The 26,016-nt window shown below is 30.0% G+C and overlaps 2 protein-coding genes across 3 annotated transcripts in view; both read left to right on the top strand.

Annotated features, from left to right (window-relative positions):
- The window catches only part of LOC112766872 (receptor like protein 24), a 171,677-nt gene that overhangs the window by 49,016 nt on the left and 96,645 nt on the right, over positions 1 to 26,016 (top strand). The gene's annotated exons all lie outside the window — the stretch shown is intronic.
- On the top strand, positions 23,013 to 26,011 carry LOC112764221 (receptor-like protein 6; the record flags this gene model as incomplete). Its single annotated transcript, XM_025809774.2, has 1 exon — positions 23,013 to 26,011. A coding segment is annotated over exon 1 (2,910 nt), but the record flags the coding sequence as incomplete, so codon positions are not given.

The following is a 26,016-nucleotide window of genomic DNA, read 5'->3' as shown; positions in this document are numbered from 1 at the left end:
GTTAGTTGTGAGTTGTAAATTTTGACCAACATTAAAAAATATGCAACTTTTAAAAATTAGAAAGAAAGTAATTAACAAACTAAACGCAAGTTGTCCACCACCAATTCTATTCTTAAGCATGAAGGATATTAGTCGTTAGGTTATTTGTCTGTAAATAAAAGTTTGCATATGATATAGCTTTTGAGTAAAATTATAAATAATATGGATTTTGAGTGAGAGTCTTCACTTTTCTATTAGAAGAGTTAATAAGAATAGAGATTTGTCTTGTGGTGTTGTTCTTTTTTTTAGTATATTATTATGCTATTATTGAGAAAAAAATTATATTAAGACTATGTTAGTTGTATATTGTTATTGAGATATATATAGCTATCTTGGTCCAATTAATTATGGAGTTTTTACTTATTACACACAACAACATAGACCAAAGTATGTTCTGGTTCTTGAGGTTCAGAAAGGATGCATATCTGTTAATTCCATTAGCTAATTACTTGCCTTCAAGCTGTATATTTAATTAGGCCTATTTTATAAGCTAATTTTGCATCGAAAAAACCATTCTTCTCATTGACTAAGTTAATTTTAAATTATTGTGAAACTAGTACTTTCCATAAAATAATTTGTATGTATTTGTTAGTATAAAAAAATAAAAATATATTTTTAGCACTATTTAATGCAAGGCCCCTCAATGTAGTGATTGTGTCTCAGAACCACTTGCCGGTAGGCGGTAGCATTTCCTTCTCTCAAAAATTTGGACCTCCAAATGAACAATCTATTGGAAGCAATCGATATTAGCTACATTCAGATTTTTCAAATAAGTAAATGACAAGTTTAGGGGGGAAATTGCACAAATCGTCTTACAAATAGAAATAATAGTCTTACACATTATAATAGACTTCAACTTAACTTTTTACAAAAATATTTTCTATAATACTTATGACATTATATTACAAATGCTAATGTGCTTCAGAAAAATATTCGAAAGTGTAACATTCTCTGAATTCTAAAATTTAAATCATAAATTTAGAATTTTAAATTTTAAATTTAAACTTTAAATTATAAACTTTGAATCACTCTAAATATGAGCTATGATACAAAATATAATAAACAAAAAATTAATATTTATTTAATTAACAAAAAATACAATATTCTTTACCTAATAAGTGTTAGGTACCAGACAAATGACACAGCAAAATATAGAGATGAAAAATTAGAAATTTGTATAAAATATGGAAACAATTGAATAACTTTATTTGAGAATTACAACTTCTCTCTATCACAAGGAGACTACAAAACACTCTCTCTTGAAAAAAGGAGAACACACTTCTCTCTATATATATAGAAGAAAACTACTCAAAGAAATATTATGTTATTCTCTTTGGATGACTTGATTGAAATGAATTAAAGAAAAACTCAATTTATAGGTGAGTCTCTTCAATATGAACCATCCGTCAATTAGAGGTATATAATTCTTCTCTTTTTCAACCACTAATTAAAATTCTAAGGTTATAAACTAAGATTGTTTATTACCTCTCATTTTATTTAGTTATTATTTATTTATATATTTTCTAAAATTAGCTTTACTAATTTTCACAATCTCCCACTTAAAGCTAATTTTGATAAATTTTCAAAATTCATGTTGCTCATGTATTCCATAGGCCGTATGAGGATCTACACCATTCAAACTTTTCTGTGTTGATTGGTTTTGTCATGGCATCTGCTAGGTTATCTTTAGTGTGAATCTTCTGCATATCAACACTTCCTTCTTCTACTACTTCCCGAACAAAGTGATATTGTACTCCAATGTGTTTTGTTCTTGAATGAAAGGCAGGATTCCTTGCAATGTGCAAGGCACTCTGACTATCACAATACACAGAAATCTTCTGTTGTTTGTGCCCGAATTCTTCTATCAATCTTTGGATCTAAATAGCTTCCTTGCATGCTTGTGTAGCTGCCATATATTCAGTTCTGTAGTAGATAAAGCTACAACAGTCTGTAATTTAGATAGCCAGCTCACAGCTCCTCCTGCAAGTGTAAACACATAGCCTGTAGTAGATTTTCGTTTATCAAGATCACCTGCAAAGTCTGAGTCGACATATCCATTGACAATGAATTCTGATCCTCCAAAACATAATGCAACATTTGAGGTTCCTTTGATGTATCTCAAGATCCTCTTAACAACATTCCAATGCTCTTTACCCGGATCTGCCATAAATCAACTTACCACCGCAACTGCTTGAGCAATATCTGGCCTTATACAGATCATGGCATACATAAGGCTTCCTACCGCTGATGCATACGGTACTCGAGACATTTCCATCCTCTCTGCTTCACTACTAGGGCACATACTTGAGGATAATTTGAAATTCATAGGAAGTGGGGTTGAAATTGGCTTACATTCTTGCATATTGAAGCGTTGCAAGATTTTCTTCAAATAATTCTTTTGCGATAGCCAAATCTTCCTATCCTTTTTGTCTCGGTGAATTTGCATTCCTAAAATCTTGTTTGCTGATCCCAAGTCTTTCATATCAAACTCCCTAGCCAACTGTGCCTTCAATTCTTGGATTTGATCTTTGTTGGGACCTACCACCAATATGTCATCCACATACAACAGTAGAATGATGAAATTATTATCACCAGACCTCTTGTAATAAGTACAATGATCTGAACTAAGTCTGTTGTATCCAAGGCTAATAATGAAAGAATCAAATCTCTTGTACCAACACCTTGGCGCCTGCTTTAGACCGTACAGAGATTTAGTTAACCTGCAAACCAAGTTTTCTTTTCCTTGTTCTTCAAAACCTTCTGGTTGGAGCATATATATCTCTTCTTCAAGTTCTCCATGAAGAAAAGCAGTCTTTACATCTACTTGCTCTAGATGTAAATCAAATGCAGCACACATAGCCAAAACTACTCTAATAGTAGTTAGTCTCACCACCGGAAAAAATATTTCATTAAAGTCAATACCTTCTTTCTGAGCATATCCCTTGACAACCAATCTTGCACGATATCGTTCCACCTGATCATTACTATCTCGTTTGATCTTGTAAACCCATTTGTTACCAATGGCTTTCCGACCTGCTGGAAGTTCAACAAGTTTCCAGGTATGGTTCCTATGTAATGCCTCAATTTCTTCTTGCATTGCTGTCATCCACATAGAAGCGTCTGGATTGCGCATAGTCTCCATAAAAGTTGTTGGCTCTCCATCTTCTGTCAAAAGACAATATGCATTATGGTTTGTCAAAACATAATTTGAGTGCCATGATGGTGTTCTTCTTTGTCGAGTGGATCGACGAACTTCTATGTCATTAGCCTCTGCTTCTTGTTCTTCGTGCTGTGGTTGTGCTTCAGAAAGATCACCTTCTCTGCATTTTTCATCTATTTGAACAGTGGTTATCTCTTTAATAGTGCTGTCATTTTCTTGTTCTTTTTGCAATTCATCTTCTGCAAATATCACATCTCTACTGACAACTACCTTGCGGGCAGTGGGATCCCACAGGCGATACCCCTTAACACCGTCAGCATAACCCAAGAATATACATTTTCTAGACTTTGAGTCTAGCTTTGTTCTTTCTTGGGAATTGTACATCACATATACAGGACAACCAAATATATGTAAAGAAGAATAATTAGGTGGCTTACCTTGCCACATCTTCATTGGTGTCTTTAACCCAATTGCAGTTGATGGTGACCGATTTATCACATAACAGGCGGTTTTAACAGCTTCTGCCTAAAAAGACTTGGCTAAACCTGCAGTCTGCAACATAGCTCGTGCTCTTTCTAGGAGAGTCCTATTCATTCACTCTGCTACACCATTTTGCTGAGGCGTATATGCAACTGTGAATTGTCGTTGAATACCTGCTTGCTTGCAAAATGTTAGAAAATTACCATCAACATATTCTCCTCCATTATCTGTCCTTAAACACTTGATCTTCTTTCCAGATTCAAGTTCTAACTTTGCTTTGAACTCTTTGAACATCGCAAACACGTCTGACTTTTTCTTGATCGGGTACACCCATAGCCTCCTAGAGTAATCATCAATAAATGATACAAGATATTTTGCTCCTCCTAGGGACATCTCCGGCGATTCCCACACATCAGAATGAATCAACTCCAATATGTGCTTGCTCCGAGCAGTTGATCTACCAAACGTCAATCTATGTTGTTTGCTTGTAACGCAGTGCTTACAAAACGGTAAGTTTACCGATTTGAGCCCGGGAATGAGATTACGTTCTACAAGAATCTTCAAGCCTCGTTCTGACATGTGGCTTAGTTTGCAATGCCATATCATCGTCATTTCTTCTTGGCTTGTTGAAGCAACTGATGCCTCTGCCTCTTGCAAAGTATCTCCCACAAGCATGTATAAATTTGCTGCAATCTTTTCTGTTTTTATTACCACAAGAGCTCCTTTAACAACTTTTAAGATCCCACCTTCAATATGGGTCTTACAACCAAGTTCATCCAATTGCCCAATCGACAACAAATTCTTCTTCAAGCCTTTCACGTGTCTTACCCCTTGAAGTGAACGAATAGAACCATCAAACATTTTTATTTTGACAGTACCCATTCCAACAATTTCTAAGGCATGATCGTTTCCCATAAACACAGATCCTTCCAAGACAGGTTCATATGTACAAAACCAATCACGATGAGGAGTCATGTGCCATGTTGCTCCTGAATCAACAATCCAAACATCAGTGAGCTGTTTACTGCCTTTAGAACCAATTGTTGCTTCGCCATACAGGATTTCTCCATCATCAGAGGTACTTGCAACACATCCTTGAGAACTTGATCCTTCTGGAACCTTCTCTATACTCTTCTTATTCCAACAATCTTTCTTGAAGTGCCCTCTCTTACCATAATTGTAGCATTTGACGTGCTTCTTACTTTGTGACTTCGGTCTACTTTGACTCCCACTGAAACCACGCTCCATTGATCTCCCTCTTGTCATCAACAAAGCCTCTGCTTGTTTTGAGCTTTCTAATCTATCTTCCTTATTCTTGCGCCTAGATTCTTCTTCAAGAACCGCAGCAGCCATGTCATCAAAAGAAAGATAATCAGTCAAAACATTATTAGTTAAGTTAATGATAAGCTGATCATATGAATCTGGTAGAATTTGAAGTAAGAGCTCTGCACGTTCGTTTTTCGCTATGGTATATTCCAACGATGAGAGTTGGGAAAATAGCGTATTTAGATTGTTGATGTGATCCGTTGCCGATGTGGATTCACTCATTCGAAGAGTATAAAGTCTTCTCTTCAAGAATATCTTGTTGTGAAGTGACTTGACTTCATATAATTTGGTGAGAGCATCCCAAATTTCCTTTGCTGTCTTTTTCTCTGCTACACTTGATAAAACTGAATCAGATAGTGGCAAGTGTAAGTTTTTTTTGGTGACGTGCCAAGTGTAAGTTTGCAACAGCATTGTTGTCCATCTCCTTCCATTTTTCATCTGTAATTCCAGTGGGTCTACCTTCAATTGCTGTCACGCAATTGTCTTTTCTCATAATGGCTTTTATCTTCAATTTCCATATGGAAAAATTACTCCCACTGAATTTTGGAATTTCATACTTTGTTGCCATTTTTTTTAGACGGTAACTCGCAGCGAAAAAAAAATATATTAATCAGCAACCTTTGACTCTGATACCACTGTTAGGTACCAGACAAATGACACAGCAAAATATAAATATGGAAACAATTGAATAACTTTCTTTGAGAATTACAACTTCTCTCTATCACAAGGAGACTACAAAACACTCTCTCTTGAAAAAAGAAGAACACACTTCTCTCTCTATATATAGAAGAAAACTACTCAAAGAAATATTATGTTATTCTCTTTGGATGACTTGATTGAAATGAATTAAAGAAAAACTCAATTTATAGGTGAGTCTCTTCAATATGAACCATCCGTCAATTAGAGGTATATAATTCTTCTCTTTTTCAACCACTAAAATTCTAAGGTTATAAATTAAGATTGTTTATTACCTCTCATTTTATTTAGTTATTATTTATTTATATATTTTCTAAAATTAGCTTTACTAATTTTCACAATAAGGAGTGTTTAAGGATAAATTTATTATATTACCGTGAATGTTAATGGATATTGAAAAAAAAAAAGAAATATAATGTCTTTTAAAAAAATTGACCTAACAGGTAACAAATAAATTAAAAAGTTTTTAATTTTTATTTTTATAATCTTACCCAAAAAAAAAAAAAAACACTTAGCCAGTTATTTCTTTAAGTATGATTTATTAACAATCGATGTAAAATAATATAACGGGTAAAATTTGTTTAACTAATAAAAAATATTTATTTAATAAAAATTGTTTAAATATTATTAACTTTATATTGGAGTCTTCTATAACTCTCTAATCAGATATAATATAATTTTCTGAATTAAAAATGCAAAGTATTTATGAAATATTCATTTTTATATTTGTAACTAAATTTGTATATTAGATAAAATTTTTCTATTAAATTCTTACTAATTATTTTTAAAAAATACAAAGTATTTATGAAATATTTATTTTTTAGTTTGATATACAAAAAACTATGAAATATCTTACAAGTGAATAGTTTAAAATTATTATATTTTTTTGGGTAAAGTATATTGTTTGTTTTAATTTTGTCCCAAAAATTTTCGATTTACATCAAATATACCTCCAATAGCTAAATTTTCAAAAAATTTAAAACCAATTCAACAAAAATACATAAAAGTTATGCTTGATTTGCTTGTGTTGAAGGTTGTTCTAATGAACGAAATTGTTATTGAATTGGTTATAAATTTTTTGAAAAATTAGTGGCCAGGAATATATATGTCACGGCCCAAAACGAGCCATAACCGGCGCTTAGAAAAATAATCCCCTAACAAGCCTAACAAACTCAAATATAAGTTGAGTTAGAAAATTACAAATATTTTACAAGTTCTAAAATAAATAGTTATACATATTTAACAAAAATTAAAATAATTGAGAATGGTTGGATCCTGCCTGTGACATATGGAGTATATACCTCTAGGAATTCGAAAAAAAAAATAGATACTCACGCAGATCGTAACTCTTGATTAGAAAATCTCACATAGTCAAGAATTTATTCCTGAAAAATATTTTTTTCAAAAATGGATGAGTTTTTCAACTCAGTGACTAGACAATACATCTATAATCTACATGAGACCATATAAACATTATTATCAAAAAAATTAATTAGAAAATAGTAGTTGATAATAATAATAATAATAAGTGAATCAATAAGGGAGTTCTCATAGAGAAATCAAATCAAAAGTCTACACTTGGGCGGCTCCACCTCTAAGGGTAGCCCTTTCCTCTCGTATGTCCTAACAAAATAACAGATCTAACGTGTGGCCTACACGTTAGGCTAGCAACACTCCCTGCTAACTGGGGTCTGAGTTAGATACATCTAAGTTAGCGTCATAACTGTCGTTAACTACGGTTTTCTAATACAAGCCTCCTAAACCAATTCAAAACATATAATTTCAAATACAATAAATCCTTAATCTTTCAAATATATAAGATATCGAATCAAATCAAATCATATTATACTTTTTCATCAGAAATCTTTTCAATCATACTTTTTCAATCATAAGAAATTTCAAATATATTTCACAATCTTTAAAGTGAGTACTAACAAATACTTCAATCCTTCAAAAACAAATTTTCAAGTAAAATCGAACATTTTAGAATAATACAAAACTTCCTCAAAAATATATATAGTCTCATGTATAGTTCCAAAAGTATAAATTTCATAAAAACGAATTATTTAAATAAATCAATTATACTAATCAATTTAAAACTATTCAAGGCAAATATAGTGAGTATAGTCCAAAGATCATACTAGTTATAGGTGCACAATCAAACAATTATAAATGTAAAATCTACTCACAACTTGGTCCTAAGGGACCGAAGAGACCAAACCCGGAGTGTCGAATTAAAATGTGAGAAAAATGTTGGAATAGAATGGAACAAAATGACACAGAATTTAGACCGAGCCAGTGGCAGCAACTTCAATTCAAACAGCAGCAACGACTATGTCGCGGATGTAATCTCGACAACACCAGCAGTATCGCTACTACTTCTAGCCCGTAACGAACAACAGCAAAAGCAAATTAATTAAGAAAAATGGCACAAAAATGGAGCGAGACAGTAAAGTAGATAAAAGTGGAACAGGAATAGAAAGAGATGTCAAGTACAAGAAGAATGGGGTTTGTTTTACCAATGTAAAGGTATAGCAGTGGTGGCTCTTGACGGCAACAATTCCGACGACTCCGGTGGCAATATTCATAGCCCTAGAGACTCTGATAACCAATAGAAGACTAAAAGCAGAAGCAAAGCAGGACAATCCCTTCTTTGGTGACCTCTTCCACCTACAACGGAGGCAACCGCAATGAAAGTGGAAGAACAGAAGGCCGGCTCTGTGTCGCGGCGGTGGAAGGCAGTAGCATTTCTGTGACGAGCTCCAGTAGAGCTCTCCTTTCTCTCTCCCGTTCGCCCTCCTTCTCTGCCCTGTTCACCTCCCTTCCCGGCGACGAGATCCATTGCATTCTCCTACCCCTTTCTCGAAGTCCCTCTCTTTGGGCTCCTTGGTGGCAGTGACGACGGCGACGACTTGATGGCGGCAGAGGCAGCTCCTCCTCCCTCTTTTCCGTTGTGGTCTCCCTCCCTCCCTCCCTCCCCCTCTCTCTCTCTCTCCGTGCCTCTCTGCGACTTCCAGCTGCGATGGCGGCGTGGCCCTCACCGGCGTCATCCTCCTTCCCCCTCTTCTTCCTTTCTTCTCCCTCTCCGTTTTTCTCTCTTTTTCTTTCTTTCATTCTCAGTCATGTGTGTGTTAGGAGATGGCAGATGTATGTGTTTGTCATGAAAGGGTTTGTATGGGTAAAATTAGGATTAGTTTTGGAAAAAGGGAATAAAGGGTAATGTAAAAATTTTGCATTGATATAGTTAGAGAGTAGGATAGTAATAAAATAAATCAAATGTAAAATGTTTCAAAAAAAAATTTGGGACGTTACAATATATTTGATGCAAATTGAAAAGTTTTTGGGATAAAATAAAAATAAAATAAAATTTAGTAATATTTTTAAAATTTTTACTAAATTTCAGAAAAAAAATATACTTAAAATACAATTACTAGTAAGATTTTAATAACACTTTTTATTTGATATAGCTAGAGATCAAATTATAAATTTTTTAGTTGTAACAATTTACGTAGAAAATATTTAAACCTATATGTTAACATTATATCTACCAGAGAAAAGGAAACTCTTATTATAGCTACTAGAACTCTTTTAATTTTCTTTTTTACAGTATTTTCTATTTAGTTTAGTTATTGACTAATTCGACACGAATTTGAATTTTATTTAAAAATTTATCAGTTAATAAATTATTGTATATGTATAAAACATAATTTAAACTACTATTACTTAAATAAACTAGTAAATTAATTACTAGATAAACCTAAATTGACTTAAAAGTCTTTCAACTAGATTGCTCTATACGTGCTCAAAGATATTAAAGTCTTGCTTAGCTTCGTCTATTTGATAGACCAAGTCAAAAGAGTATCTAATAATAATGCAGATTTTGAGCACTAATTACGTGTTGTGCAATGCGGCCGTGCATGTGAAAATTATTCTCTTTATTACAAACAAGGCGACTGCCTACACTACATTATCAAACAAATGAATGAATTTTAAATCAAATTCTTTAATTTCATGCTACCTAAGTTGCAATTAGAAATGAACAGAAACAAAATTTTAAAGAAAAGTTTTTAGTTCAAGAAAGCTTTCCACAAGTTGTTATTGTCTGTATAAATTAACACCAACTATATTACTTATAAACTAAAATTAGTTACCAAAATCAACCACCAATGTAAAATATTTATTAGAATATAAATACTCATTGAAAATAAATTTAACTATACATATATTTATACAAAAATATATTAGTGGCTGATTTTATTATAATTTTTTAATTATCACTTCATCACTTGTTTCCAAAAATTTTACAAAGACCAAAAGAAAAAAAAATTAAACATCATATGGAGTGGTTTGCTAGCCTTAAAAATCTTTATATGGTTTAGTTTTTGGTGTAATATCCTAAAATAGAGCTTTTAAGTAAAATTCAGCAATGAGAATGAGCGCTTGTTTGGGTGAGTTTATAAGGAAAGATTTTTTTTTGAATTATTTTTTTTAAAAAGATCTTATGGAAAAGTAAAAGTAATTTTATATTTGGATATCTCATGCAAAAAGATTCTTTTATCTATCAATTATGTTTGGATATAACAATATAAAAGTATTTTTTTATTTATTTATTACATAAAAATATCTTTTTTTAAGAAAAAAAGATTTTTTTAAAAAAAGATGTAAATTATTTTTTATTGATTAAATTATATTTTTATCAAAATATTTTTAAAAAATTATTTTTTTTCTAAGATACCCTTTAATAATTTTTTAATTATTAAATTATAATTTTATCAAAATTTTCGTTAACAATTTTTTTTATATTTTATTATTAATTTTTTGATATCAATATATATTATTTTATCATTAAATAAAAAATCTTAGTAAGATTATTTTTCAATATAAATATATATTAATTGTTATACATATTAACAATAGTAAGGTTTTTTTATTTAATGTTAAAATAATATATATTGATATCAAAAAATTAAGAGTAAAATATAAAAATAATTGTTAATAAAAATTTTAGTAAAATTATAATTTAATTATTAATTTTTAAAAAAATATTTTGGTAAAAATACAATTTAATTAATAAAAAAATAATTTATTAAAGAATATTTTACTAAACAAAATTTAATAAAAATAAATAAATTTTTTGCTAAAGGGTATTTTTGTGAAAAATAATTCATTTTTTCTTGAAAATAGATAAAGTACTTAAAGTACTTAAAGGGTATTCATTAGTTAATACAAAAAAATTTAAAATGGATTAAAGATGAGGTTTTCTAAATGAGTAATGCTAGGGGACCAGTAACTTTTGTGATTGGTAGCTATCAAATAGCCATCAATAATAATTTAATGGTGTGAGATTGGTGTGAGATCTCATCTAATGACTCACCTTTTTCTGTTGGTTACATGCTAGCCAAAATTCAATAAAATTGCTGGCCCCTACACTTTTCTTTTCCAAAAATTATAAAGAAAAAGAATATACATTTTATAAATAGTGGGGAGGAGAGTGTCATTTTAATATCTCACAGGAGAAGAAAATGGTATTTTCTCTAAAAAAAATTCATGAAACCAAATTCATGTCTTCCATTTTTTTTCCAACGTTGATTGTGGAAGAGTTTGACTTCAACTCTCCGTATCACTCAAGTTTGATGACTTTTAATTTTTCATCTGGAAACAAATAAATTATTTCCTTGAAAATAATTAATTTGTTTAGTTGCATATGATGGCATATAGTCTTAAAATAGATTTCAATTTAGTCACAAAAAAAAAATAGATTTCAATTTGTAATAACACTTATGCCACTAAACACGAACCCCTAATATGGATATTCTTACTTTACAAGTATTTAAGCATATGACAAGTTTCAGCTCAATTATACATAGGCACATAGCTACTATGTAAGAATCATATATATCCTAAAAAATAACGTAGAATGACAATGATATGTTTTTAAATTTACAACATTCTCATATATACGATGACGATATAAAAAAAATTTACCTGTTTAGAAAATTATCTAATCGTCGATAAAATTGTCTTCAATTTATATTAAAAGACAAAAATACTTTTAAAATGTTATTTTAAAACGTAACAAAAGTACCAGAATTTGCATAAACATTATCGTTATCATCTAAGTATGAGTTTAGATTACAGTTTGTAAATGGAAGTTTGTATAAAATTGATTTTGTAGAATTGATTTTGATCAAAAGTGAGTTAGTATTAACATAGTTTATGTTTGGTAATTCTTATTCAAAATGGATTATAATAAACTAAATATTGTTTGGATTATATTATTCAAAATCACTTTTAGATAAAAAATTACAGAAAAGGACATGAATTTAAATAATTATTTTATGTTATCTTATAATTTTATTTTAAATATTTAAATAAATTTTAATATTTTTTAGTACTCTTAATATTCTTTAGTATTCTAATAGGATTAATAAAATCATAATACAAAGTAAAAAAAATATTCCATATAAAAAAGAAATAACAATAACAGTAAAGGAACTCATAAAAAAATCAGAAGTTTTATAACAAATAATAATATACATAAGAGAGTATTAGAAAAAAGTATTATAAAAAAAATAAACATACGATAATGAAGGACATAATTGGTACATAGAACATAAAGTTTAATCCAACGTAAAAAGGTGAACGAAAAAGTTAAAATTTTTAGTTTTTGGTAAACGTAGGTTGAAAATAGAAATCACTTCTGCATTTACAGCATAAAAATGTTGTCAAATATAAAGATGAAGCATTCAAGAAACTCAAACGAATTTCTCTCTTCTCCAACACAAATTCAAACACACCCTAAATTGTTTCTATTAAAACGGAGACAATTTTTTTCATGTGCTGATATTTTTATCATATTTTAAAAGTATTTTTGTTGTTAATATAAATTGAAAATATTTTTATGAGTATATTAGATAATCCAATGTATTTCTAATGGTTTATACTTCAAAGAATAAGTATAGAAAATTAATTTTAATTAATTATTATTAAATAATTATTTTTTATTATAAAATTACGCATGATAATCCTCATTTTTAGGATTTAAAAATTTAAAATATAATTTTTAGAATTTAAAATTTATAATAAAAATAATTTAAAAAAATTAATTAATATTAACTGAAAAATATTTATTTTTTAATAAAATCTCATTTGAATATAATTTTATCAAATTTAAGAATAAAATTTTAATATTGTGGTATGGTAAATTTAAGTATTAGGTTTATAACAAAAATATTATGTATATACACAAAAAAATAATTATTAAATTAATTATTATATATTTATGTATAATATTTAATTTATTTTTAATATATATTTTATGTTGTAGTATATATTTTATACGTTAGAAACTAATTTTATATATATAATAATTATATACCTAATATCGTTAGTTGGACTTATAAATCTAAAATAAAAAAGAGATTTTTTTACCTTATAAAAGTCTTCGTCAATTATTGCATTGAGTGCTGTATACGCGCAATCAAAACGCTTTTGAGGTCGTCGTCGTGATAAAGACGTGCTATTTGCATACAATAATTTATTTATTAATTTTCATTCCTTTGCAAACTCAACTTATGAAGACTTGTTCATTTGGCATGTTATTAGTATATTACTAATTAGTGGTCCCACTTGAGCATCCATGTTGATTAAGATAAGTGGGATACGAAATTTGAGAGGAACACAAGAACAATAGAAATCTTTACAAATTTACAACCGACTTCAACTTCTAATAATCCTAATTATGCCACTAATAAGTTGGAATCCTCCCTAATCTGAGAATTATAAATTTTTCCCTGTACAAGGTAATTAAGTATTTTGTTTGGTCTGGTACAAGGTATGTATATCGAAATATAATCTTACAAAGTTCGAATAATAAAAAATCTTAATATTGTGCGCTTAGTTAAATATTAAGCTTATAAATCTTCCCAAAAAAACTAACCTTATTATGAAATTCAAGAAATAAAAATTGGATTACATTTAAACTATATTTTGTGTGAGGAAACAGAATTGTTGATTCTAGTTTTGTTGTTCATGAAAATCATGTATAAAATTCTCTTTCACATGGATTTCTAACTTGATTATAGTTTGATTATAAATAGAGCGGAGTTTGTAATATAATTTTGGAATGTGTTTAAACTTAATATATGTATAATTTTAAATTACACTATAAGATTGAATTTTGATATAAATATTTTAGTATACAATAAAAGTATAATAATTAATTTTAGTGGCTCACTCTAATATATTGGATGATACTTATATACTCTCAAACAAATATTTCAAATCAAAATCTTTCATTCTCAGCGGGCCAAATTTGTATATAATAACTAAAAAGAATCATATACCCAAAAATAAGACAGACTGACAATAATAGATTGTTTATCTATCTGGTACCTTTTATATTTGGGTTCATCTAGTGTACAGATGCACTTTGGTACAGATTTACAGATTTTTGTTTTTATTTGGTTTAAAAGTGTATCACTAAAAGTGTTGCTTAAGGAGAAAGTGTTACCCTTAATCGTTAACTTGGCTCTGATACCAATTTTGCAATTTTGCAATCTTTTACTAGTCCTTGTATATTGTAATTTCATTTTTATAGTTTTCAATCTTGTTTTAGTTTATAATATTCTTTTTTGCATGAATTATTGTATATAAAATCTTTTATCTGTTTGTCTTTTTCTTTAATATAATTTCTTAAATCCTCAAAAACTTCTTTTATTTCTACACTTTCTGTTGTTTCTAAATACCTTCTTAATTTTTCAACTTCATTTTCCATTTTTTCTTTCAACAGCTTTAATTCTTTTAAGTCATAATATGGTTTTCCAGGCATTTATAAATTTTTTAAGTTTAATTCCAACTTGTTTATATTTATTCTTATTTCTATCCTTTTTATTATAAGGTCATCAATTTTGATCTGAAGGTTATTTAATTCCCTTTTATACTCTTTTATTTTACTTTTTAATTTTTCTGCCCTTTTTCTTTTTATTTTATTTTCTGGTTTTTCAATCTTTTTATGCTTCATTATTTATTTTAAAATTTCTGCAAACTCTATCATTGATTCATCACTATTTTCTAGAGATTCTATTAATTTTTCTAGCTCTTCAACTTCTCTTTTTAACTTGTCATAGATTATTTTTAGAGCTTCAAATGCTCTTTGATTTATTTCAGAAAACTGTAAATAATTCAAACGATTTTCTCTTTCAAAAAGCTCTTGTTTCTTGTCTTGATAGGTTACATATATTTCTTCTTTATTTATTGTCATAATTTAGTGTTTAGGGTTTCATTTAATTTTTCGACCTTTTTTGTTAATTCTTTTATTTCAGAATTTTCTTCTTTAATCTTCAACTTAGATAGACTTAAAGGGCTATTAATTTTAGATTCTCTAATTTGAAAATTCGATGAAACTAATTTTCCTGACGGTTCTTTTATTAATAGAACTGGGTTTTCAATAGCTTTATATTTTGGTATTTCTGTTTTTACAATTTTCTGAAATAATTCATCGACATAAATTCTTTCTCTGTTTTTAAATATTATACTATGATGGCTATTTGTTAAAGCATAATTTATTGCATATGTAATTGAAAATGGTTCATCATCTTGTTCCATTAGATTCTTTCTGTGAAATTTATAAGCCAGACTTATAGATCTTCCAAGATTTTCAGTTGATAAAGGTATAGCATATCCCAGATGGGCATTAAATTTAACATTTACATTTGCCAAGTTTCCATGAATAATTCCAATTATTTGATCTATTGGGTCATCAGTAATTCTTTTGTCACAGATTGCTAAGTTTATTGGTGAATTAATTCATTTCATATATGTAGATTTGATTAAGACTTGTATAGTACTAATATGAATCCATCCAATTTTAGATCTTTTTTGTTGATCCTTAATTTTCTCAATCTGTTTACTTAATTCTTCATCATTTATCAAAGCTATTTCAAGTTCTCCATTGGCGGATTTTATCTTTATAGGGGCTTCAAGTTGAATTTTTCCATAGTATATTATATTTTTTCTATTAAAAACTTCTTTTAAAAGGTTTTGTTTATTAAAATTTTCGTTTGAGTTGAGATTTAATTCTGTTTTTAAAACAGCCTGTTTTTCATTATCTAATAAAGCAGTTAATCTATAATAATCAGATTCTTCTGTTAATTCTAAACTTTCTAAATAATTCATAATTGAAAGACTAGAATGAATACATACCTTTCTGGAGAAAAACTTCCTTTATTTAATATATTTTACATAAGGTGTTTTTATCTCCAGAGGGGAGATTGTAAATACTAACTCCAGAGGGGAGTTTAGAACTATTTTTCGCTAATGGGAATCTTTCTTCAGATCATAGAATCGCCTCGGCAGCTTCCTCCTTGCTCTCCTAGCATTTGAGTACTCTTTGCCTCCTGCTTTCTATTTTCTGATGATTTCTACAATTGCCTAAGCAACCTATTTATAATGGTTGGGTCTGATGGACAATTCCCATCCTTACCCTTCTTATGACGTCATTGCTTACGTCATTGTTTATTATCTTGCACCAGCTACATTGTTGGTGCTCTATGACCTAAGCGCTTACGTCATTATGCAATAATGTTGAGAGATGCTTCAGATGTGCTGTCTTCCTCTTTCATTATGTGACCTTCAGATGCGTTGTCTTCTTCCTTTATCATGTGGGTTGATTCCGTTTTATTATTGCTTTCTTCAGATAACTCTGAGACGCATAGCTGGCACTTGTGGTATTCTCTGTCTTTTATCAAATAGCAGAGATTCCTTTTTATCCCTTCAGGGAGCTTTTCTAAGAGTCCAGATAAGTTGTAGAATGCTGATTCAAATTCCACTAAGAGTCTCATCTCTCTTTCTTCAATTTCATTCCTTTTACTAGACACAAGCAAAGTATTTCTGCTTTTATAATTAATTCTTGTGTGAGATTCCCTTGTTATCTTTTGAGTTCTTTCGAAGACCCTTGCTAGTGTGCTGGCTAGCCTTCCTTCATGACTGTAGATTGTTAAATCTTGAACTTGATCAATTAGTTGAAAATTTCCTGGGAAGACGGACATGAATATTACTTGATGTGCTGGAACCAAGCATTCTTCTTCTTCATTAAAAATAGGTTGACTGTTCGTAAATTTTAGGGATATATCCCTTGGATTTACGTTGTCAATCATATTTTTAAATCTCTTCACTGCATCAACGAATCCTGCAGGAAACTCACTAATAATTTTTAGATCATTAAAAATTAAAATTGTATCAATTAATCCATACTGGAAAAACTGATAGGTGTCCGATGGGGATGCATCTGGAAATATAACCAGCTTTGTTAGCTGTTCTTTGGCAATAGGATAATATCCCAAAATTGCTCTTTTTTCTTCAGTCCAGTTTAGGACTATATTAAGGGTTTCCCTGAGATTTGATCTACAGACCCTTTTCTTTTCTTTGATTTCAGCCCTTGTAGGAATGTTTCTTATTATCCCTGTTCTCTGGGTTTGAATTGGAGCTTTATCTGCTCTTTTTAGGGTTTGCTCTGGATGAAGAGCTTCATATTCCCTGAAAGATTCCTTTGCTTCTTCCAGTGTTAAAAACCCTTCTTTATGAATTATCCTTGATTGATGTGTAAATGGTGCTGCTTTTTCCCAGGCATCATAAACTCCTTTCATGGGGCCATTATAAATTACATAATATTTTTTATCTTGGGTGGATTTTTTGATAATTTCAGCAATTGTTTTATTTTCTGGAATTTTTTCTTCACCTGATTTGTCCACCACGCTTAGCTGGCTGAGCTCTGATGGTTTTGGTTGTTGTGTTGATTTCATTGCTTCGATGGCCTTCTTGAGGGATTGGATCTGTGTCCTTATTTGCTGACAATGCTTGCATTTTTCGAGTTCTTGTTCGTATTTCTGAATTTCTTGATCTAATGCGTTGTAGACGAACTCCATTCTCTTGTTAATGTATCTGCAATAACATTTTTGTCACCCTTAATATATTCAATTTTTATTGGATATTGTAACAAAAATAATTGCCATCTTACCAATCGTCCATGATTATAATCAACTTTTAAATTATATCGTATGAAACCTGTTAGGTAGCTTGAATCTGTCCTTAATGTAAATTCTCTTGGTAGTAAATCAATTTTCCATTTCTTAAGAGATTTAATTGTTGCTAGAGTTTCCTTTTCATGAGTGGTATATCTCTGTTCTGTTGGAGTAAAAGTCCCTGAAATATACCTGCAAAGTAATTCCTTTAGGGAATCTTTAGAATCTAGTGATTCTTTTCCTTGTTCCAAACTTTTTATAGCTTTCTTAGCTTTTAGACATCCTGACCAGGTTATGTCTGAAGCATCTGTTTCTACTATTAAGTAGTCATTTTCTTCTGGAATATAAAGTTCTGGAAGTTTTTCACATAATTCTTTAATCCTTTGAATTTGCATACTATCTTTTTCATCCCATTTCTATTCTTTTTTAGTACTTATTTTTGGAAATAAGCTTTTAGTGTATTCTGTTATATTCTTTAAAAATTCTTGATCTGAAATATAATTTATACATCCTAAAAATTTTTGTAATTGTTTTCTATCTTCTATTTTATTAGAAAATAAATTTACCTTTTCTAGGACATTTGGTTGAAGTTTTAGCTTTCTTTGAGTAGATAGAATTAATCCAAGAAACTCTATTTCTTGTTTTGCTATTCTTGCTTTCTTTTTGCTAAGAACTAATCCTTTTTCTTTACATCTTTCTAAAACTATTAGTAATTTTTGAAGATGATCTTCTCTATCCTGTTTTGTAAAAATTAGTATATCATCAATATACACTAAAACAAATTCATTTAACTCTTTTAGATTTTCTTCCATAAATCTTTGGTAAATACCTGGGGCTTGTTTTAATCCGAATGGTAATACATTCCATTCATAGAGTAACACACTTGTTGATTCTTTTGTTGGGCAAGTAAAAGCAGTTAATTTCTTTGTTTCTTCGTCTAAACGAAGCTGCCAATATCCTGATTTTGCATCAAGAGATGAAAACCAAGTTGCTCCTTTGATTTTTTCTAAAATAGAATCTTTTCTTGGAAGTTTATGAGCATCACCAATAGTTGCTTCATTCATCTTCTTATAGTTAATAACCATTCTTCGTTTTCCCCTTTTAATTTCATTATTATTTTCGACATAAAAGGCTGGAGCCGCATGAGGACTTTTACTTAATCTTATAATTCCTTTTTCCAAAAGATCTCTACATTTTAATGAAAACTCTTCTCTATCTCTTGCGGAATAAGGAATTTTATTTGGAACATTTATCTCTTTTGTAGGATCTTTTAATTTAATACTTACTAATTCGTTATTTGTATTTTTAACATCTAAAGGATTTTCAGCACAAATTTCATCCAAAAGTTCTTCTATCTTTATTTCAAGACTATTTTTTGGGATATTTATCTGAAAGTATAGATTTAAATAACATGTCTCTAATATAGAAAATATTTTAAATTTTAAGATCTTATCTATAGTGGTAGTTGGTATTTTTATACGTTTTGATTTTTGATTTATTGAAGAATCGTGTGGTGCTTTTAAAACTATATATGTTAATTCTTGAATGAATGGATGATATAGTTTTAAAAAATTATTTCCTATGATAAAATCCATTCCAGAGTCTAACATATATATAGATGGAACAATGAACCTATAATTTTGAATAAAAATTTCAACCATCTCTGCTTTTTGGTTAATTTTATGTATTGATTTGTCAGCTATTCTAACTCTTAATGGTTTCTTTAATTTTTTCCAATCAAGTTTTATGTTTGAACTAGCAAAGCATTGCGTTGCTCCAGAATCTATGAAAGCATTTATAAACTTTTCTGTTATTTTTATAGTAATAAATGTAGCATTATTACTCAGTCTCTGAGTCTGTTTCCGAGACATATTCAAAAATATAGTCTAAGTTATCATCAGATTCTTCTAATGGTTCCATAAAACAGGACTTAGCAATTTCTATTTGTTTAGTAAGATCCTTTTTATCCTTCTTTTTCGGACATTCATTTGCATAGTGACCTTCTTCTTGGCAATACCAACACTTACAATTTTCTTTTTTATTTGGGCAATAATCACTTTTTTGTCTTTTGTTTTTATTATTATTTCTTTTTCTAAAATACCTCTTTTTTCTCCAGTTTGGATAATATTTTCTTTTTCTAAATTGATATTTTCTTTTTCTTTGAAAATTTTTATTAAGACCATATTTTTGAGGTATCTCTTCATTATCCTGACAGCAAATTCTAATTATATTTGCAAATCTTTTTTGAGTTGCTTCTTGCATACAACGTTCTTTTATTTCCTCTCTTATTGCAGAGGTTGCTCCGCCAAAATTATTTTCAATTGTTCCTCTATTTATTTCTCTTATAAATCTTCCCATAATAAATTCATTAGCAGGATATGGAAGTTTTGTTATATACATACTAAGATAATGATTTTTATCTTCTTCTTTTAATTTGTAATAATGTATTCTATATTCACATATATAAGACTCCACATTACATAGATCATATATCTGAATGTTAGCTAAATGATTTTTTGCTTCTTGATATTCTTTATTATAGACTTCTTGTTTATGATCTATAATATTTTTTCCAAAAAATTCTTTATATAGAATCATCATTATATATAATATCTTATCATAAGCTGTTGTTTTTGTTGCTAATTCTTCTATTATTTGGTTTTCTATTGATGTCATATAATCTCTTATAGCTCCTTTAGTATGAAACCCTATGTAATTCCAAATATCTCTTCCAGATAATTCGTTAAGTTTTGGATTAGTAAAGGCTTCTAATAAGAAGGAATTCAACCAGTTTTCGAAAATTTCTTTTTCATTCTTTTTACAGTCTAAATCGAGCATTCTTTCTCCTTCCATTTCCTGAATTTTAGGAACGTATTTTGATGGTGTTTTTGTATATTTTGAATCTTTATTTATAAATCCTTTTTTAAAAGCATAATTATCAAAACCTGTTTCCCATTTAAATTGAGATTGATTATCCCTAGATGTTCCAGCTTCATTTTTTACTTGTATTGGAATTGTTGGTTCTTCGTCACTTGAATAATCTAGGATGTGTTCTTCATCTTCTATATTTTCAGAATTTACTAATTCTTCTTCTATCTGAAATCCCTGTTCCATAATATTATTTTCTTGAGCCATTTTTAATTGTTTAAAAAGCATTGTAACTTCTTCTAATTTTTCTTCAATATTCATAATTTTAGTGGTGGTTTTACTTTTAAATCTGTTATGTTGATTATATTTTGAAATTTTTCTTCTTTGGGATTTTCTTTTTCCTTATTTCTTTGAAATTTTATAGATACTAGTATTTCTTCAAGCATATCTACTATAGAATTTAATTGTGGGTTAAAAGTATGATAAAGATGTGGGGAATCATTTCCATGGTAACATTTCTTAGAAATTCCGTGTGAAAAATAAGTTTTTTCAGGTTTTTGAAGTCCTTCAATAAAACTTATAGTAAAATAAAGATTTTGAGAAAAATCATTTTGTATTGATTTTAAGAATTCGGTGTCATTACAGTTAACATTAGTTAGAATCATTAATTTTTGATCTATTAATTTCGATAACTTAATTATTTCTTCTCTTAAATCTTTTAATTTACTTTTTTCCATTAGGTGACGTTTTTTCTTTGTGAAGAGCTACGATTTTAAGTGAAAAGTGTGGCTTTAGAAAGTGTGGTTTAAGGAAACAAATCTTTAAATCTATACAGATTTAGATCTGTACCATATAATTTCCTTTTATATTTATATACATGATCGTATATACATAGATAAATACACATAGTTTAACCTTATTATTTTTATTTAAGCTTAAGTTATATACAGAGGCATATATAATTAAGATAGAAAATATTATATTGAACTTTGAGGAAGAAGGGAAATTTTGTTTATAATTCCATTTTTATTATGGAGTCATATAATTATTTAACTACAATCTTATAAAACTCAACTTGCACTGAATGCTATATATATATGTATAGTAGCTGAAAGAAATAAGGAAATCATAAAAAAAAATGATCCTCTCCTGTTTTTTCAGCACTTGAGAAAATGCAGTGTAATTTTTCACACTTAACTTTTTAAGTGGGGACAAAATTAAATATGAAAGAGAAAACAATAAAGGGTAAAAAATCATAATTGACACCATCCAATTTTTTTTCATTGAAAAGGATCTACTCCCTAAAAAAAGTATCTAATAATGTCGATTATGACGGTAATAGTTGACGTGTTACTTTTAGTACATGCAATAATGCAATGAGGTTGTGGAAAAAACAATTCTGCTAGGGAACTAAGAGGGGGTTCAGCCAACTCCGGCAAACTTTTTAATGGGCTGGATTTTGAAATCCATCTTAATAAAAATAAGTTAATAATATAGATGTTTCTTCTGCTAAGTATTAGAATGTTTCTTTTTTATATTAAATGGATGTTTTTTTATATATTTTTCGAATTTTTTTGTATTGTAAATGTAAATGTTTATATTTTTTTAAGAATTTTATAATTTTTTTAAATTTTATAAATATTTAATTATTTTTGTTAAAATATAACTGGATATTTCTTTTGTTAAGTATTAGGATGTTTTTTTTATATTAAATAAATATTTTTTTAATATTTATGTAATTCTTCAAGGACAATTCGTGTTCCACCACTCTTCTTGACTAAGATCAAGTGTATAATTTGTAGTCTCAAAAATGACGATAAAATTTGAGAACAATTCCAAAGAGACATTGATAGATCTCTGTAATTTCTTTTTTTTTTTTTTCCTTTTCTCACTTTCCTACCTGCATGTATACGCCATAAGCTGAGGGTACAAGTACAACAAACAAACATGAAAAAGAAAGATAAGTTGCACATAGAATGATAGATACAAGTTGCAAACTGTTGCAGATTGAAGGAATAACTGCTTTTTCATGTCCTCTTGAGACCCTTCCTTAGATTTATATAACAACCCAGTCAGAGATTAGTGCTCCAAACTCATTCAAGATTGTGATCCCTACATTGCAGAAGAGAGAGGGTCACGGTGGGAAGGCTGATGGTGAGAAAGAGGAATTTGTGTGATTGTTGAAGGTGGATAGGTTAACGTAAGAGAAAAGAAAAAAGTTTTTATAGATTTTAATTAAATTTATTTAATTAATTTTAAATTTTTTAAATTTAAAATTAATTATTAATATAATTATAATTAATTAAGTTGTTCCATTTTTTGCTGATTAAGAGTTGATTCCATATACTTCTACCGAAAAAAAATAGTAGCACACACCATACTATTAACAGAGTTTGGAGCATATTCCACCCACGGGATGACCTATATAAATTTGCATTGATGAGTTGCATTGGATGCCATGCACCACACACATATACATTAAAAATCTAAAGATTATTATTGTGACATCATAATGATGAGGTGTTTTACTCTCTTGTTGCTTCTTCTTTATACTTCATCTTCCACTTGCTCATCGCTGTTGCCCCTATGCAACCACCATGACTACTCAAACTTGCTCCAATTCAAGAACTCATTTGCCATTGACACCTCATTGAGCGCAGATTCGTGCTCCTCTTATCCCAAGACAGCATCCTGGAACAACAATACTGACTGTTGCGAGTGGGATGGTGTCACGTGCGACACCACATCAGGGCACGTGATTGGGCTTGACCTAAGTTGCAGCATGCTTGAAGGCGAGTTTCATCCGAACAGCACACTGTTCCATCTGACGCATCTTCAACAACTCAACCTTGCCTTCAATGACTTCTCCCACTCTCCAATATATCCTGGAATTGGTAATCTTGTGAGTCTCACCCATCTCAATCTATCTTACTCATCATTTGAAAGACATATTCCATCCACAATCTCACACTTGTCTAAATTACTCTCACTTGATCTCTCGTGTACTTACGAACTGAGACTTGATGAATCCACATGGAGCAAACTCATTGGTAACACCACTAACTTGGAACAGCTGGTTCTACATGGCGTAGACATGTCTTCTATCAGAGATACATCATTGTCTTTGCTAATGAATTTGTCATCCTCTTTGTTGATCCTGAGTCTTGATGACACTAGATTGCATGGAAAATTTCCAACTCGTATACTTGGTTTAACTAATCTTGAAGAACTAAGTTTGTCTGGCAATCTAGAGCTGAAAGGTGAACTTCCAAAGTCCAATTGGAGCACTCCTCTAAGGATCTTGGACCTCTCTTGGACACCTTTCTCGGAAGAAATACCTGATTCCATTTCCCATTTGAAGTCTCTTAACCAACTAAGACTATGGAAATGCCAATTTGATGGATTAATTCCTGTGTCTTTGTGGAACCTCACTCAACTAACAGAGTTGAATCTTTCAGGAAATAGACTTCATGGTGAGATTCCATCTTTGCTTTCAAACCTCAAACATCTCACCTACTTAGATCTTAGTTATAATACATTCAGTGGTCACATCCCAGATGTGTTCGACAACTTCACTAAATTACATACCTTGAAAATTTCTTCTAACAGTCTAGGAGGCCAATTGCCATCATCATTATTTGATCTAACTCAACTTTCTTACTTAAGTCTGTCTTCTAATCAATTAATCGGCCCAATTTCAAGCAAAAATGCCACACTTTCAAAACTAGAAACACTCGATTTGTCTAATAACCATATAAATGGGACAATTCCAGACTGGTACTATTCTTTGTCTTCATTGACATACCTAGATCTTAGCATGAATCAGCTCACTGGGCCAATTAGCAAATTCTCCACTTCTTCATTGATAATGCTAGATCTTAGCATGAATCAGCTCACAGGGCCAATTAGCAAATTCTCCACTTATTCATTGGAATTTTTATTTCTCTCTGATAACAAATTTCAAGGTGATTTTCCAAATTTGATCTTTGAGTTTCTCAAAAATCTCGCTGAATTGGATATGTCATCAAATGACTTGAGTGGTCTTGTGGACTTTTCTTATTTTTCAAAGTTGGAAAGTTTAACTTACCTTGATCTTTCTAACAATATACTTCTCTCTGTTGATAGTAATAATAGTGTTGAATATACCTTACCCAAACTTGAAAATTTAGATTTATCTTTTTGTGGTGTTACTGTTTTTCCTTCATTCCTACCTAGACTACAAAATCTAAGATCGTTAGATATTTCTAACAACAAAATCCATGGAAAGATTCCCAATTGGTTTGGTGATAATCTCTTGCACACATGGAAGATAATGTATTTTATTGACCTCAGTTTCAACCAGCTGCAAGGAGATCTTCCGATTCTACCAAATGGCATCAATTACTTTTCAGTTTCAAACAACAACTTCACAGGAGGCATTTCTTCAACAATATGCAATGCAAGCTCCCTCAATATGCTAATCCTGTCTCACAACAATTTGACTGGCAATATTCCACAATGTTTGGGATCCTTTCCTTGGCTTCAGGTTTTGGATTTTCAAATCAACAACTTTTATGGAAGCATACCTGAAAACTTCTGCAAGAGTAATGCTTTTGAGACTATTAAGTTGAGTGGCAACCATTTAGAAGGACGAGTACCACAGTCTTTGGCAAATTGCTCAAAACTAGAAGTTCTAGACCTTGATGACAATAACATAGAAGATGTATTTCCCAGTAGGCTAGAAGCTCTTCAGGAATTACAGGTACTCAGTTTACGAAATAACAAATTTCATGGTACCATCATTCGTTTGAGTAGGAAGCACCCATTTCCAAAGTTGAGAATTTTTGATGTGTCTAATAACAAGTTTAGTGGCCCTTTGCCAATGCAATACTTTCAAGAGTTTCAAGGAATGATGACTCTGAATGATAGTACCCCAGAGTATATGATTACCAATGGTAGACTCTCCGGCTCATATAATGACTCTGTTGTGATCATTATGAAAGGTCAAAAGAGAGAAATGTCAAGAATATTAACTATTTTCACAACCATAGACTTATCAAATAACATGTTTGAAGGAGAAATTCCACATGTCATTGGAGAATTAAGTTCTCTCAAAGGGCTTAATCTTTCTCACAATAAAATCAGTGGTAACATTCCACAAACTCTGGGTAATTTGACAAGTTTGGAATGGTTAGACCTCTCATGGAACCAACTGAAAGGTGAAATACCTATGTCCTTGACAAATTTGAATTTTCTATCTGTCTTGAACCTTTCTGAAAACCAGTTGAAGGGAGTGATACCAACAGGAAAACAGTTCAATACATTCCAAAATGATTCTTATAGAGGAAATCCAATGCTATGTGGATTCCCTTTGTCAAAGTCATGCCGCAATGATGAAGAACAACCACCTTCAGTTCCTGAGGCAAAAGAATCATTATTTGGGTGGAA

Source organism: Arachis hypogaea, chromosome 17 (assembly GCF_003086295.3).
Source record: "Arachis hypogaea cultivar Tifrunner chromosome 17, arahy.Tifrunner.gnm2.J5K5, whole genome shotgun sequence".
Taxonomy (NCBI): Eukaryota; Viridiplantae; Streptophyta; class Magnoliopsida; order Fabales; family Fabaceae; genus Arachis; species Arachis hypogaea.
Note: the sequence above shows the minus strand (reverse complement) of the source record. Positions and strands in the feature narration are given on the sequence as shown.